The following is a 15,076-nucleotide window of genomic DNA, read 5'->3' as shown; positions in this document are numbered from 1 at the left end:
ACCTGAAGATGCCCTCAGTCTGGTCTCCATTGAGGCCCAGCACCTCCTCAGAGAGGCGGGTCTGCACCCAGGGCAGCTGCCGGTCGGGGTAGCGCTCCTGCTGCAGTGCCATCACCTCCTCCAATGAGCTGCCAAACATAGAAGGGCTGAAGATGGCGCTGCGGGCGTGAGCAATCTCCTCCAGGCTGGGCTTCTGCAGACCCTGGAGACAAGATTGATTTGATGGAGCCACCATTACACCTGCTGTACCTTGATAAGAGCCTCAGCGCCATAGGGTAGCAACACATCCACGACTGTGAGTGAACAGTACTAGGACAGTAAGAACGAGGGAGGGATATGACAGAGATAGAGAATTAGTGGGGAAGAGAGACTGGGAAGCTTTCAGGCATTCATTACGAGGAAGATGGTTCATTGAGGTACTGTGCACTGGGCTGACACGGGTGCCTCTGTGCTTTCTTTAATCATCATATACATTATCTCATTTAGCAGATGCTTTTCTCCAAAGAAACATCCAATAGGGTCCACACCGCTTTCACCCAAGCTGACTTACACTACAGATAATGGGTCACTCATCCATACATCAGTGAAACACACTCTTTCTGTCACTCACTCTATGGGCAACTTAGAATCACCAATCCGCCTGGACAGCATGTCTTTGAACTACAGGAGAAAACCCCCATAGACACAAGGAGAACATGCAAACGCACGGACTGTGTAGGGATGGAACCCACGTCCTCTCATTCTACTCAGGCACAGTGAGACAGTTGCGCCACCATGTCATCTGTGAAATTTTATATGCTGGGTCCTCAACTTACACACGCAATTGGGACCGGACATCTGTAATGACACCTGTCGTTTGTAAATCCAACCAACATATCACATTTAGCAAAACCGCAGTAATACAGACATCCCCCAGTTAGAGAGATTAAGAATTCACATTAAAACTTTAATTTTCCAGTTTCATTTCCAGAAAACCCTGTTGTACAATACATTTGACTACGGCTAAACGTGAAGTTGCACACAGTAGCTGAAGGCAAGTGATGGTCCTGTACTATTCAATAAATTCAGTACGATATACCACATACTATACATTACGTACTATATGCTATGTGCTGCATACCATTATTAACCCCCTGCACTTGTCAGAGCATTACAAGGACAATGGGAGCAGTTGAAACAGAACTAGGAGAAGGAGGCAAAGGGACACAGAAAGAGCAGGGTGGACAAGGTCTACAGTCTTTCTTGGAACAAAATAGGCTAACCCGAGCATTGTTTATCACTACCAGGCTGACCCGTTCTGGCCCGCTCGGCCCTGACCTGATTCCAGTCTGCCAGCCTCCGCCCCGCCCCCTTTTTCGATTCTGCTCCTTAGTAGAGATGGATGAGGAGGTAGGCTTTCCGCCGACAAGGACGAATAGCCCCCTTTCCACAATCAATCACAATCACAAACTGTGGTGGAGGCTGAGGATTCGTGCAAGCTGTGTGGACGACACCATTCTTGTGTAGTAACGCAGCTCCCTGTGTACACAGTGCTCCCCGGACTATGCCAGCACGAGATAATAAATCAAACACCCCCCCAAGTCACACTGCCCTCCTGACCTGAAGAGCAAGCTACATCACTTTCAGTCTCCAGGCAGTGTTCAGTTAAAGGTGCAACAGCAGGTAGCACTGGCACCTCGCCACTTCACAAAGGTATCAGCTTGTTTACATTTATCTGACACTTTTTCCCAAAGCAACTATAATTTTTTAATTGCTTACAATGATTTGCCCATTTATACAGCTGGGTAGTTTTCATTACAGCAATTTTTGGGTAAGTACCTTGCTCATGGATATTATAGCATGAGGTGGATTTAAACCTGCTTCCTTCGGAGAGTTAAAAATCACTGTTCGTCGCTTTGGACAAAAGCATCTGCCAAATGAAAAAATGTAAAATGTAACCTTAATAGAACGTGGTGTGTGGGTTTGTGTAGAAACATTGGCAAAAGAGAGTGCCTGTCAGTGTGTGAGTGTGCACGTGTGTTTCGAGACACGCTTGCCCACAAGGCCCTTTTGTGTCTGACTGCGTGCTCGTCTGTGTTTGCATTTTAAAAGCTACAGCAGATGAAGCTCGAAGGTGATGTGAGCGCAGAAGAGTCTCTGCAGCAGATATGTGTGTCGCCCTCCAGCACACAAACACTCCCCGCCAGCCGCCCCAACCTACAAACCTGCTCCGCTCAGCACATCCTGAGGTGACCTAAATATTGCATGCCCCCCTGCACGGATCCCCAGCATGCTTTGCTGTGATGGACACACTACCTAAACTGGGAAGGGCACTCTGGATTGAAAAAAATGGTGGTACTGCAACAAGACCTGGACTGTATCACAGATCCAAAGTAACAGACAGATCACAATATAGAGACACGTTTAAAAAACCAATTTGGATGATGAATTATTTTACATGAAAGTCAGCTGAAAGCAAACTTCAGTATTTAAAACAGATGATGATATGTATATTGGGGGGTGCAGCGGTGCAGTGGGCTTTGCCAGGTCCTACTGTCTGGTGAGTCTGGGGTTCGAGTCCTGCTTAGGGTGCTCTGCGACACACTGGTTTCCTGTCTGCTGTGTGTCCCCTACCCCCCAGGAGCGTGCCCTGTGTTGCTGGGGTAGGCTCTGGTTTGCCACAATTTCAGACTGTGTGTGAAGTATATATTCCAAGGGAAAAATAGCCCTCCCCCATTAAACATTTTCATATTAATTCAGGCAAAAAATTTATTACAGTAATTAAAATAACTTGCTTAAGGGAATAATTAAAAATTTAATGTTGAAACCTAACCAGCAGGGGATGAAATGTAAACCAAACAATAACCAAATCTGTGTATAACATTTGTGTCGACTTATTGAGCATATCTGACATACTTAACATATGAGCACATATAATGCACAGAATGCATGCCACAAGCATGTAATAAAAAAATTATAAAAATTTTTCATGAATATATTAAATTCTTAACTAATGCTGTCGTCACTGAGGGGGCCACTTAATTACAGATCGCAGTGGTGCCCTGATGTGAAGCTCTGAGACTGATCAGATCTGACACACAATCCTATTTCCAAGCCATTAGACTGAGGGAGGCAATGATGTCCAGGTAATTACAGAGGAGGTGAACAGGGTTCCTCTGGGTCAATACTTGCTTTGGAACATCTCAGTGGAGAAGAGAAGTGGTTAGGGCACCAAGCCTGTGATCAAGTGATCAAGTACTCAGAAGTACTTTAACTACTGCAATACCTAGATTCCAAATCAAGGTTCTTAGTGGGGGGCTTCTAGGCCTTTTTAAGCTGCAATGTTGACATTTTTTGCTTTAGATTTCAAGGTTCCATCTCAGACAAAGCCTGCAAGGAAGTTACAGAGTACCGATCAAAAGTTTGCATACATTTACTAGAAACATTTTTTAGAACTTTTATACCCAGGTTATTAGTTTCAGTTTCATTTAAGAATGAAGATTTCCTCAGGTAGCAGTAACACGGATAGAACGGTGTACCTCTGAAGCATGCTATGATAGCCATGCTGGTTGACATTGCCATGGACTTGGCAAAGATCACTAACACTGTGACCAGGAAAGCAGCCCCACAGCATGATGCTGTCCCCTCCATGCCGGACAGTGGGAATAACACAAGCACAACTGATGTGCACACACTCTCTGCCTCTTGGAGAATGAACTCAAACATTTCAAATATTGAATCATCAATCGATAAGATTGACTTACACATTTCAAATGTACATTTTCTGTGTTTTTTGGCTCAGAAAATTCTGGTTTCAAGCAGGCGTAATCAAACTTTTTGACTGGTACTGTAAAACCTTGCTTTGGTGAGAATATATTACTCCAAGCCATGGAAGAAGACAAACATGACAAGTCATTCTTGGCCTACCTTCTTCGCTCCGGCCAGGGCTGCCTTCTGCAGTTTCCGATGGCAGTGCTTGGCATAGCTGCTGATGGCTACACCTGCAACACCAGAGAAGAGAATGATCAGAAAGATATGAAAGCATACCTGATACCCCTTGCACACACACCAGGGTACACATGTCTGGAGCTCCCCGGCTCTCTACGAGCACACAGGGCCACACACACATCCATCAACCTGACAAGAGGGAAGCAGAGACCAAGACCTGTCCAACTGAAAGGATCTTGAAAGTGCATCGCCTCTCCTCAAGAGAATGTAATTAGGGCGATTAGCGGTGTAAGATGGACTGGGGTAATGAGCCTGTAGCCATTGGTGAGTTACATACCCTGGACAGGTTGTTTGTCAAACTACGACACTCTAAACAGAAGGGGAATGAGCTCAGACACAATGAACTGCCCAGACCCATGCACCGTGTCCATGAGGAGTGCGCAGAATGAAAATGTACATGGAATACATTTCAGAGTGTAAAGCATAATTTAGTGAATGCAAAGTGAGGAGATACAAGAAGAATTCGAGCAGAACTATTGGCAGTCAGGAAAATTGAGAGAACCACCTACCACAATGACATGGTTAATTGTAATTAGACGGAGCAACAGTAAAAATAAAAAGTGATGGTCCTTGGGGATAAAAAGTCTTCTGTGTCTGTCCCTCGAGCCCCAGGACTGAGAAACACATCCGATTTAACACATCCGCACTGCGAGTGTGTACAAGCTTATCCTTGTTACATCTCTCCCTTTTCTGACACAGCAGCCCGGGGTTGTGCCAATGATGCCGATGAAACTGCAAATGTGCATTTTTAAAGGTAGTCTGCTTTTAAACGCTTCTTTCAAATGGAAGCAGTGGAAGGGAGTAGAGGCAGTGTGTATTTGGCCAATTCAAGATAGCCTTCCCATCCATATAGCTACACATCAGTGTAAACATATAGAGATTTTTAAAATTTAAAATTAAAGGTTATAGTCAAATAGAAACAAATACATCTAATAGTACAACAGTTAACCTGTGATGGACTCGTGCCCCCTTTGGGGTGTTTTCTGTCTAGCCAGGCAGACTATGCCTCCAGGATAGGCTCAACAGCAAACCTGCCTTAGAATAAGCGGTTATTGATAGCAAATGAATAAGTACGACAGTCTTAATTGGAAGAAAACTTTTGGAAAAGTACTGTTTTATACAGGAGCTCAAAATTTGCCATAATCTAATCTTCCAACACATACAGATATTGCACTGCCATCCTCTCCTCTTCTTCTTACGCTTGACTTTGTACTCCAAACAGACCAAAACCTCCCAAGGGCAGAATGAGCACTTCATACTGCAGCCCTGCTTTGAACATGCCCATACACACACACACACACACACACACACACACACACACACACAAACACACACACACACACACACACACACACACACACACACACACACACACACACACACACACCCAAGACTCAGCGTGATGCTCCACTTGAAACCAGTAACTTCTTATAGGGAGCAGCATAAACTGGAGATACTCATTCTACAGGGCTGTCTGCGTCAACTGAGATTTGAGGTCAGAGGTCCCTGGGGGAGGAGTACAGAAAAGATACCACTGGTATGAAGACACATTAAATCTAAACTTCTTTCTTAGATGACAAAATCATCTGCAATTCATTCCATATTTTTGACTCTACAGAAGTAATGGTCCTTTCTGTGTGGGTCCTTTTGGCTCTTAAAAATATCATCAGCTTTCTCTTTTGGCACACCAAAGGAGTTGTCTTGACTTATTTACATCAGAAATATGCAAAGCTTTAAATATTTTTTCAGAAACTTAAAAAAAAGCTATTTATTAAACTATTTCTTAAAAAATAAAGTTGCAGTTAGACTGACAAATCTGAATTGCATAGATACAGTTGTAAAGCACAATGATGAAAATGTTTATGTGATGAATCCGTGAGCATCGGATAGAATATTGTGGAGGTTATTTATTTATTTAATTTTCAGTCATTTCAAACAACCATTTAATGTTGTTTGAAGTTAATGAACGATAATAAAATAGATGTCCTGCGCTAGACTGGGGGAGCATCTCGTTCATGGTGTTCCCTACAGAACCTGACCTGTGAACGCAAAAGTGTTCATTAAATGAATAAATGTAAGCTGAGGACCCAGTGGTCTGTACAATCACAAATACTGCCTAAAGTCCTGTGGCCGCAGGAGCAGTGATGGAAAGGGACTGATGTGATGTTTGTTGCTTGGGAGCACGTCATGTGTTAAGTGCGTCAAGGGAATGTCTGTGCGTCACAGCAACGGTCAGATGCAGTGAGAAGACTGAAAAACTGATGACACAGCAACTTTGAGGGAGGAAAACTGCAAGTGGCACATGGCAGGTCAGGAGGAAAGGGCTGAGAGAAGGAGAGGGAAAAGGAAGAGAGGAACCACACAGACGCACACAGCATGGTAACTGTTCTCTTCAATTCATGGCTGTGTGACCTTCCTTAACTCCATCCCTTCACCTGTATGCTCCTTCCCTTATGTCCACCCCCACACCTTGGTCTCCCCTACATTATCTATAAAGCATGTCTCCATCTCCATGTATGTCATATGCCCATTGTCACTTAATTTTGTCCACATGCAGTACCTTTGGTGTCGTTGAGAGGATCCATGTGGCGACAGATGTAGCCTTCCAGGTAGGAGTGGAACTTGGGTGTTGGTGGGAAGAAAGCCAGGCAGATGGCTAGCAGCTCCCAGCCACGCTCTAGACTGTCGTAGCGGAAGTTCTCTGTTGTCTGCCGGCAAAGCTGGATGTAGAGCTCATCACGGAGACCTTGGGAGCTCCAGCCTCGCACCACAATCTCATGGGCTACGCTCAGGGGGTCCAACCTGGCTTTTCGGTCGCCCATGTACATCTGAATCAGCTTGAAAACCTCCACCGCCTCCTTCTTCACAGCCCGGTCTGCTGTCACAATCATGGGTTTCTTGATGGGTTCACTGCTCCAGGCAAGCATGTTGGCGATGGACACCTTGCGCCGAAACAGGCCCTGCAGGTCAGTCCGTTACAGAAACGATGAGCTCAGCTAAGTGCTCAAGAGCAGCCCTATTGGACTAGAGTGAAGACTTGGGTTTGAGGCAGTGAGATGTTGAGTTTATTATTCATCACTTTCATTTCTTGATTATTAGTTAGGATGAGACAAAAAGACAATATAACTTTTTTATAATAGAAGTTTTAAGGGCCAGAGTCCTGGATGTTTTTTTATATATTTTACATGTTACGTGTTGAGAGTTATATGTTTGAAAATCACTTTAAATATTTAAATTATGTTACGCCCTGTGTTACCGGGTAGGCTCCGGTTCCCCCGTGACCCCGTATGGGACAAGCGGTTCTGAAAATGTGTGTGTGTGTGTGTGTGTGTGTGTGTTTGTAATAGTATGATTTTTGTTTCACTGATTAACCAATCACTGAAGACAAAAAAAACACTAAGGATCATGATGTCGTATTTTCCTTACAAAAGCTTAATTTGTGGTAAAACATTTTTTGTTAATATTAAAAGCTGTAAGCAAGGAAATCACTTCAGCTATTGAAAGAAATATTTGCATTTGTGTTGCACTTTTTGAGAATTCTGAAAAAAAATGTAGAAAATAATACTGATGCACTGGACTGTCTGGTCCCACTCCAATATTGGGTCACCCAGGGCTCCACAGACTCTCAGTGGTCTGATGGGTCCTACCAGGGCCACAGTGGTTCGTGGACATTATGCCAGCACTGTGCAAACATCTTTATGTGTGTCAGAGGTCCCCGCAGGCAAGAAATGGCAATGTTTCAGCAATAAGATGGGGAGTGTGTGTGTGTGTGTGTGTGTGTGTATGTGTGGGTGTGTGCATGTGCGTGTCTACTGGGCACATCTGGCCGTAATGAGCATTCCTCCATGGCCAGTGGGCCTCTGCTTCTGCTTGGGTGTGTGTGTGGTTGTGTGTAATGTTTACTGGGTCAGAGCTAAAGGACACATGCTTCAGTGTGTATAGGTTTGTGTGCGTGTGTGCATGAGACTGCACACATACAATCACAATGGCTGAAACTGCTTGTCCCGAGTGGGGTTGTGGAGAACCGGAGCCTAACCCGGCAACACAGGGCATAAGGCTGGAGAGGGAGGGGACACACCCAGGACAGGACGCCAGTCCGTCGCAAGGCACCCCAGGCAGGATTCAAACCCCAGACCCACTGTATGAGACTCCGTGGACGAGTATGTCACTACCTTATATGTTTGTAACCATCAATAAATGTAAAAATTTAATTTATTGCAGGCACAGATAAAGGCACTTTACTAGTACAAATGTGTTCCGTGCCACCGTGGTCTGTATATGTGGTTTGAATTTTTGAATGCCCAATTTTTCATTCTTTTTGCCAAAGGAAGGTTATATGAGGTCAAATGTACCTATGTGTTATACATATATACACTATATACATATATATACTGTATATGAATCTGCGTGTATGTGTGTATATGCATATATTTGAGCTTATACCAGTCCTGTGCATGGATTTGTGTGTTTATTTGTACGACACTTAAGCATGTATTAGTGTGCACTGTACCTGTGTGTGCTTGTTGAAGTGCTTCGACGCCCAGTTCTCGATGTCGGTCTCCGAGGACGGCTTGCGCAGGCTGAACTCTGGGAAGACCCCGCAGCTCGCGCTGGGCATCATGTTGCGGGCATTGCGGCTGGCCTCAAACTGGGCACATGCTCCGAGGTCCTCCGACTGCGGGGGTGGAAGCATTGGGAGGGGAGGAAGTAGACGATTGATTAACTGATACTGCTGTTGTATCGACCGACCACTTCTCACATTTCTTCAGCAATACAGCTCAGTGCGGTCAATAAAGCAGAGTGGGGTATGAATTTGATTTCTAAATGCCCAACTTCCTGCATCCATCCATCTATGCATGAATGTATGTATGCTATAATTTTGAAACAGAGAGTAAAGAAGGGGAGGACTAGGGAGGACAATAGGAAAGAAGAGAAGCTTCAACAGAAGTGTTGAGGTAAGAGCAGGTCAGAGTAGGATGGGTCACTGAGGAGTGAAGGAAGGTGGGAACTGGCAGACCTGAGGAGCCAGGTGGAGAGATGATAGAAACTACAGAAACCTTTCTGTGAACAGTGCACTGGAAATCCGCCCCCAAAACAACGCGGGGCTTCAGTCCAGTTCAGTTGAACGCATTAAATTGAATTGGTCCAACAGGATAAATCCCCACTGTGCAGATGGGAGATGGGAGACAGACGCTTTCTCGGTGCCCGTCATCTAGTGTGTGACGCTAATGGCACTCAGAGCCAATAAAAGCCCTCGGTGTAAAACCATCAGCAGCCTTGGCTACCGGTCAACACCTTCAATTCATGTCTATAAAGAGGTTTTGCTGAAATGAAGTCAAACTTTAATAACAATCAAATTTTTTTCCCCTTCTTTTGTGTCAAGCAATCATCAGAAGCATTTGAAAATGAAACTGTCTCAGATTAAATGAACAAACAGGAAGACAGATGCACCCCAAGACGGCTACACGATTAAGAAAGATCAGACCATAAGAGCGGCCTGGGGCACGTGGGAGACGGTTGCTTCTCCATGCCTTTTCTCATAATCTAGAAGCTTCCATGAAAAGTGAATGAGGAAACCAATCAATGGAGTTCAAGACAATCAGAGACAAAGAATTAAAAAACAAAGCGGCATACACAATTCACTGAGCAGCACGGAGAACCAAATGAAACCAAAAACATCTGCACTGTCAATCTCTGTTATTCAGTCCATGTTCTACACAGATGAATGTGTCACACATTTTGAGACTTGAGGGATGAAGCTGTCTATAAATTTTCCTTGTCCTTTTCACCTTTGACTTTGTGCTAAATTCAATAAAGTGTTGCACACACTTTCTCCCTACCTTAAGGGCCACTCTTCCAACTCTCAGCTTTCTTGTCTCACTCTGATCTAACGTGGTTGTGGGCGTCGCACCTGTAAGGAGATTTTGGGTTCTCCCTCCTTTGGTGTGTGTGTGTTAGTGCTTGGGCTCGCTCACCTGTGATGGGTGCAGGTAGGGTTCGGGTGACGCCAGGTTCGTCTGCACAGACAGACTCTTCTCCAGTAGGGCCTGTGGGAAGCCAAGCCTCTCGAACGTGCTGCGCTTCCAGGGGTGGCCTTCATGCTGCGCCAGGGCCTCGTCCTCACTGAAGGCCCGTACTACAGGTCCAGGTAGGGGTGCCGGGATGGCACCGTCGCTCTCATAACCATCCTTGGTGCTCTGTGGCGTCTGTCCCTGGGAGCCCCCACCGGCCCCCTGCGCCTGCCCTGCATCCCAGCTGCTGCGCTGGCGCATCTGGTGTACCTGTTGAGCCTCCCAGGCTAACCGTGCCTGTGCCAGCAGTGCCTCCGCATCCGGCAACAGCGCCTCCTGAGGAAGCGATGGGTTGCGCGTCTTGCGCTTTCGGTTGCCGGCGCTCCCGCTACCATTGCTGGGAGAGGCCTGAGCGTCATACGGGCTGCCTGGGTCCTCGTAGCAGAGGCGCTGCCGAGAGTCGGCAGCCTCGTCCATCAGAGAGCGTGGGTCGCGGATCAGGGACTGGCTATGTTGTAGGGTGTAGGAACCCCCGTAGGGTCCCCCGCCACGACCCTGCGTCCCTCCAGCTGTCTGGTAGCGCAGCAGCCGGTCAGCTGTCCGGAAACGAGGGCTGGAGCCCGACTGCTCCACGTACACCAGTTGCTTGACATACTCCCTACCGGCTGGGCTGTACTCCAGGTTCTGGGCCTTGTCCGGGCCTCGCTGCCGGGTCAGGACCAGCTGCTGGTACGGTGACTGGCCCTGCTTGGGGGAGTGGAATAAGGAGGAAGGTTTGTTCCGGCCAGGGGAGGGTGACTGAGGCTCGGAGACTCGGTCACAGGTCAGGTCCGAGGGGGGCTCCTCATAAATGGGTGGCTGGTACTCAGATGGCGGCTCCTCATACAGGGGGGGTTCATAAGCGTAGCGGGGCGATGGGGGCTGGGAATCAGCGGAAGAGCGCCGATAGGTGCCTCCCTCAAGTCCACCCCCAGCTCCACCCAATAGTGGGGACCCACCCAGCTCCGCTCGCTTCAGGAAGGGGGAGTGGCGGCGCTCAGGCAGGTGGACGGGGGGGCTGTCAGGGTCAGATGGTGCATTCCCTGAGGGGCGGCGGGTGCGAGATGATGTACCACCTCCTCCTCCACCTGAACCCTCACAAGGGGACAGTCCATTTCCCTGGTGGGACAGGTAGCTGGGCTCACGGTCCGTCACCTTGATCAGCATGCGCTCCTTGGTACCCGTTGTCCATCGGAAAGGGGATGTCCTGTCAATGGCACGGAGGATGACAAGAACTTGATGCCCCGCTGCGAAAATGGGCAAAGCCATATACTCCAACCTACCCTTGTCTGACAAATAACCTCGCACGTGCAGAGTACATTTTTAAAATGGCAAAAAGCTCTTTCAGGTCAAGCGTAAAAACATTCCCAGCCCCCTCCCAAAGCACACGGTTCGGAGGCGTCAACTGTGGACATGGCCTCATGCTATGCAGCTATGGCCGCAGTGAGGAGACGAGCTCTGGCATCCAGCCGGTTGCAAAGTCTATTAGTGTGACAAATTACCGCGTGTGCTGTAAACAAGCAACCCCTTTAATGAGCTGCCCTTTTGCACCCCCAACCCACCATGTCAGAAAGCGCTGGAGTTGCCCTTATTCCCAAACTCCGCATGCAGAATTTCATCTCCATCTGGTCTACTGCAAGTCCACAGCACTTAAGATTAGCTGGCAATGTTACATTTACTCATTTAGCAGTAAATCCAAGGTGACTTACAATGTAAATTACACTGCACTCAACTCCCTACACTCATTCACCCTTTTCTACAGTACAGCAGTGTAACACACACACACACTGACAGCAATTTATGGTCACCAATTCACCTGAAAGACATTCTTGGACTGTGGGAGAAAACCAGAGCACCTGCAGGAAATCCACCCATGTGAACACATGGATATTTCATATGAATATTTCATAAAGACTGACGTTGAATCGAATGCACATCTCAGTGTACTCCCCAGGCACTGTGAAAACACCAGCACAACCCATCCTGTTGCCGTATAGTCCATTATCACTGGTCCCACTAAATACAACAAGTTTTGGGTACCAGCAGGAAATCTCTGTTCACTGAGAGACCCAAGTCTAAAAACTGTAAACCACACTGCAGCAAAAGTGTGGCTGTGTTGATAAAACAAGGAAATATGACAGGGATGTACACACGCGTGAGGTCAAGCTCACAGAGCAGCTTGATATAATCGAGGATGTGAACTTGAAATTCTGCTGGGTTTTTTCTGGAAAATGTTGGAATAAATATTCAATTTTTTACAACCTAAAAAATTTTCAGACAAAGAAATGAAAAAACAACCAAATATAAGTCAAATTCCCTAGTTCATTTTAATCTGGCAGCATAGTGGTTAGCACTATTGCCTTTGGAACCAAAAGCGGCATGTTTAACTTTCTCTCTGGCTATAGTACCCTTGAACAAGGTACTTACCCTAAATTTCTCCAGTGAAAGTTACCCCGCTGTGTAAATGGGTAAATGATTTTAAGTAGGCTAACAGTACAAAGGATAGGACAGCTGGTAGCATCATGGTTAAAACTACTACCTTTGGCTCTAAAGGTTACAGGTTCAATTCCCTTTGAGCAAAGTCCTTATGCTGAATTACTCCTGTCTATAAATTAGTTAATAATTGTAACATTATAAGTTGCTTTGGAGAAAAGCATCAACTATCTGAATAAATACATATATGCTATGTCCTAGTTGGCCCTCTTTATGGAACAGCTGGTAGCATAGTAATAACAGCTAGTGCCTTTAGACCAAAAGGTCTCATGTCTGATTCCCATCTCTAGCTGTAGCACCTTGAGCAAGGTACTCACCCTAAAATTGCTGCAGCAAAATTGCCCAGATGTATAAATGAGTAAATAATTGTAAATACATACACCCATTGTCCAAAACTGCTTAACCCAAGCAGGGCCGCGACAAACCAGAGCTTAACCTGGCAACAAAGGGCACAAGGCTGAAGGGGGAGGGGACACACCCAGGACAGGACACCAGTCTGTTGCAAGGCACCCCAAGTGTGACTCAAGCCCCAGACCCACTGTAGAGCAGGACCCGGTCCAACCCACTGCACCACAATACCCCCTCTAATTGCAAATAGATTAACAGTATAAGTTGCTTTGAAGAAAAGTATCAGTTAAAAGAATAAATGTAATGTAACTGGCATATGCCTGCAATTAGATTACAGAGGGAATGTTGGCAATCAATGTAATTTTGGGGGCAACGGGGTAAAGTGGGGCAAGTTGCAGTATAAATGGGTAAATCACTATAAGCACCTGAACACAAAGTCGCTTTAGAGAATGGCGTCAGCTAAAAAAAAATCAATAAAAAGCACTGTAATGGGGGAGAGGGGGTCCCACACACACTAACAACTTCACACCAGGCAACCATGACTGTACTACACCCTTAAAATAACATATGGTCAATGTTAATAAAAAAAAGAAATGCCACAAATAGGGAATTTCTAATAGTGTAATGGTTAGTGCCACTTATGATTATTTACCCATTTATATAGCTGAGCAATTATACTGGAGTAATTTTAGGGTCTCACAGAGCCTGGGTGGTGCGAGAGGATGTGGGTTCTATCCCCACTCAGTCTGTGTGGAGTTTGCATGTTCTCTCCGTGTCTGCATGGGTTTCCTCCCACAGTCCAAAGACATGTTGTGCAGGTTCCCCATAGTGTGAGTGACACAGAGAGTGTATTCCACTGATGTATGGATGAGTGACCCAGTGTAAGTAGTGTATCTAGTAGTGTAAGTCACCCTGATAAATAAGGTGTGTGGGCTGATAACACTACACAGAGTTCATTGGAAGTTGCTTTGGAGAAAAGCATCTGCTAAATAAATAAATGTAAATGTAATGTAAATGTACTGCCTTTGTGCCTGAAGGATGCAGGTTCAAATCCCAGCGCCAACTGTCATACCCTTGAGCAAGGTACTTAACCTAAATTGCTATAGTAGGATTACCCAGTTGTATAAATGGGAAAATTGTAAGTGGCATCTTGACACTGACCCCCCCCCCAGTCGACCATGGTGCTGACTGTCAGTCCCAAATGGACAAAATGTTCCAGGAAATGAGTGAGAGTGAGGAAAACACATCTGCTCCGTTTTTTGGAAAAAGCTATGCTCCTGAGCTACTTCCCCACCAGGAAAATGCCTGCATGCTTCTGTGTATCTGAAATTGAAATTGGTGTGTTTCTATACAGAACTGATACAGTGTGACAGTGTGCTGATACTGTACAGTGTTACCATGATACACTCTTTTAAACATAGAGGCCCCTGGATAAAGTGTAATATTGCTGGGTGATGATTCACCTAACATTCGTTTCCACGTCAGCCCCTACTTACACAGAATTTAGGACAGTCATAATTAGCCACTGTTTTTTTTTAACCTCATCGCAAAACGGAAGGGTGTTTAAAATAGCACACTGCCTCTTTACTTTGCTTTACTGACCTCTTACTTCACAACCTGGCTGTCAAACTGGGCTTGTGAAGCGCTGTGATATTTACGACTAACTGGAAAAGTCCCGATTTAGCTCTGTCCTCAAACCCAAACTCTTGGAAAACAATTGTCAAACGCACCTCTGACATTTGAGTGACATTATTTCACTGTAGGTATTTCTTTTTTTCGAGTTGTGGTTTGTAGTTATTTCCGTTGGCAAAAGACATTTCAGTCTGTCTGTGTTGGAAACACCATGTTTTGCAAAGTAATATGAGGCCTTGAAAACCTATTTTGTGAATCTTGTTATTGCTCATTAATCTGTCTGACATTTTTCACCAAAGAAATTAACAATATGACATTTTACCCTAAGCTGCTTACAATGATTTACCCATTTCTGCAGGAGGGTAATTTTTCCTGGAGCAGTTGATGGCAAGTTCCATGCCAAAGGGTACTACAGTAAAAGGTGTGACTTGAACCTTCTAGTAGGAAGCAACACATCTAACCATCACAACAAAGCATCCCCTTTGACTGCAAAGTGGTGACTTTAACCAGTGCGCCACCTGTTGTTTGCCTGCTGCTGTTTTTCGGGAAGGTGGAGTCTAGAGCTT

General features: G+C 45.7%; 1 protein-coding gene across 1 annotated transcript in view; it reads right to left on the bottom strand.

Moving 5' to 3' along the window:
* Window positions 1-15,076, bottom strand: part of LOC108930947 (rho GTPase-activating protein 39-like) — a 61,060-nt gene that overhangs the window by 5,263 nt on the left and 40,721 nt on the right. Inside the window, exons 3-8 of the mRNA XM_029255216.1 lie at window positions 10,504-11,244; window positions 9,963-10,395; window positions 8,498-8,662; window positions 6,548-6,947; window positions 3,907-3,980; window positions 3-202 (exon numbers count right to left, since the gene is read on the bottom strand). Coding sequence (XP_029111049.1) covers window positions 3-202; window positions 3,907-3,980; window positions 6,548-6,947; window positions 8,498-8,662; window positions 9,963-10,395; window positions 10,504-11,244 — 2,013 coding nt within the window. The remainder of the gene's footprint in view (window positions 1-2; window positions 203-3,906; window positions 3,981-6,547; window positions 6,948-8,497; window positions 8,663-9,962; window positions 10,396-10,503; window positions 11,245-15,076) is intronic.

Source organism: Scleropages formosus, chromosome 1 (assembly GCF_900964775.1).
Source record: "Scleropages formosus chromosome 1, fSclFor1.1, whole genome shotgun sequence".
NCBI classification, from domain to species: Eukaryota; Metazoa; Chordata; class Actinopteri; order Osteoglossiformes; family Osteoglossidae; genus Scleropages; species Scleropages formosus.
Note: the sequence above shows the minus strand (reverse complement) of the source record. Positions and strands in the feature narration are given on the sequence as shown.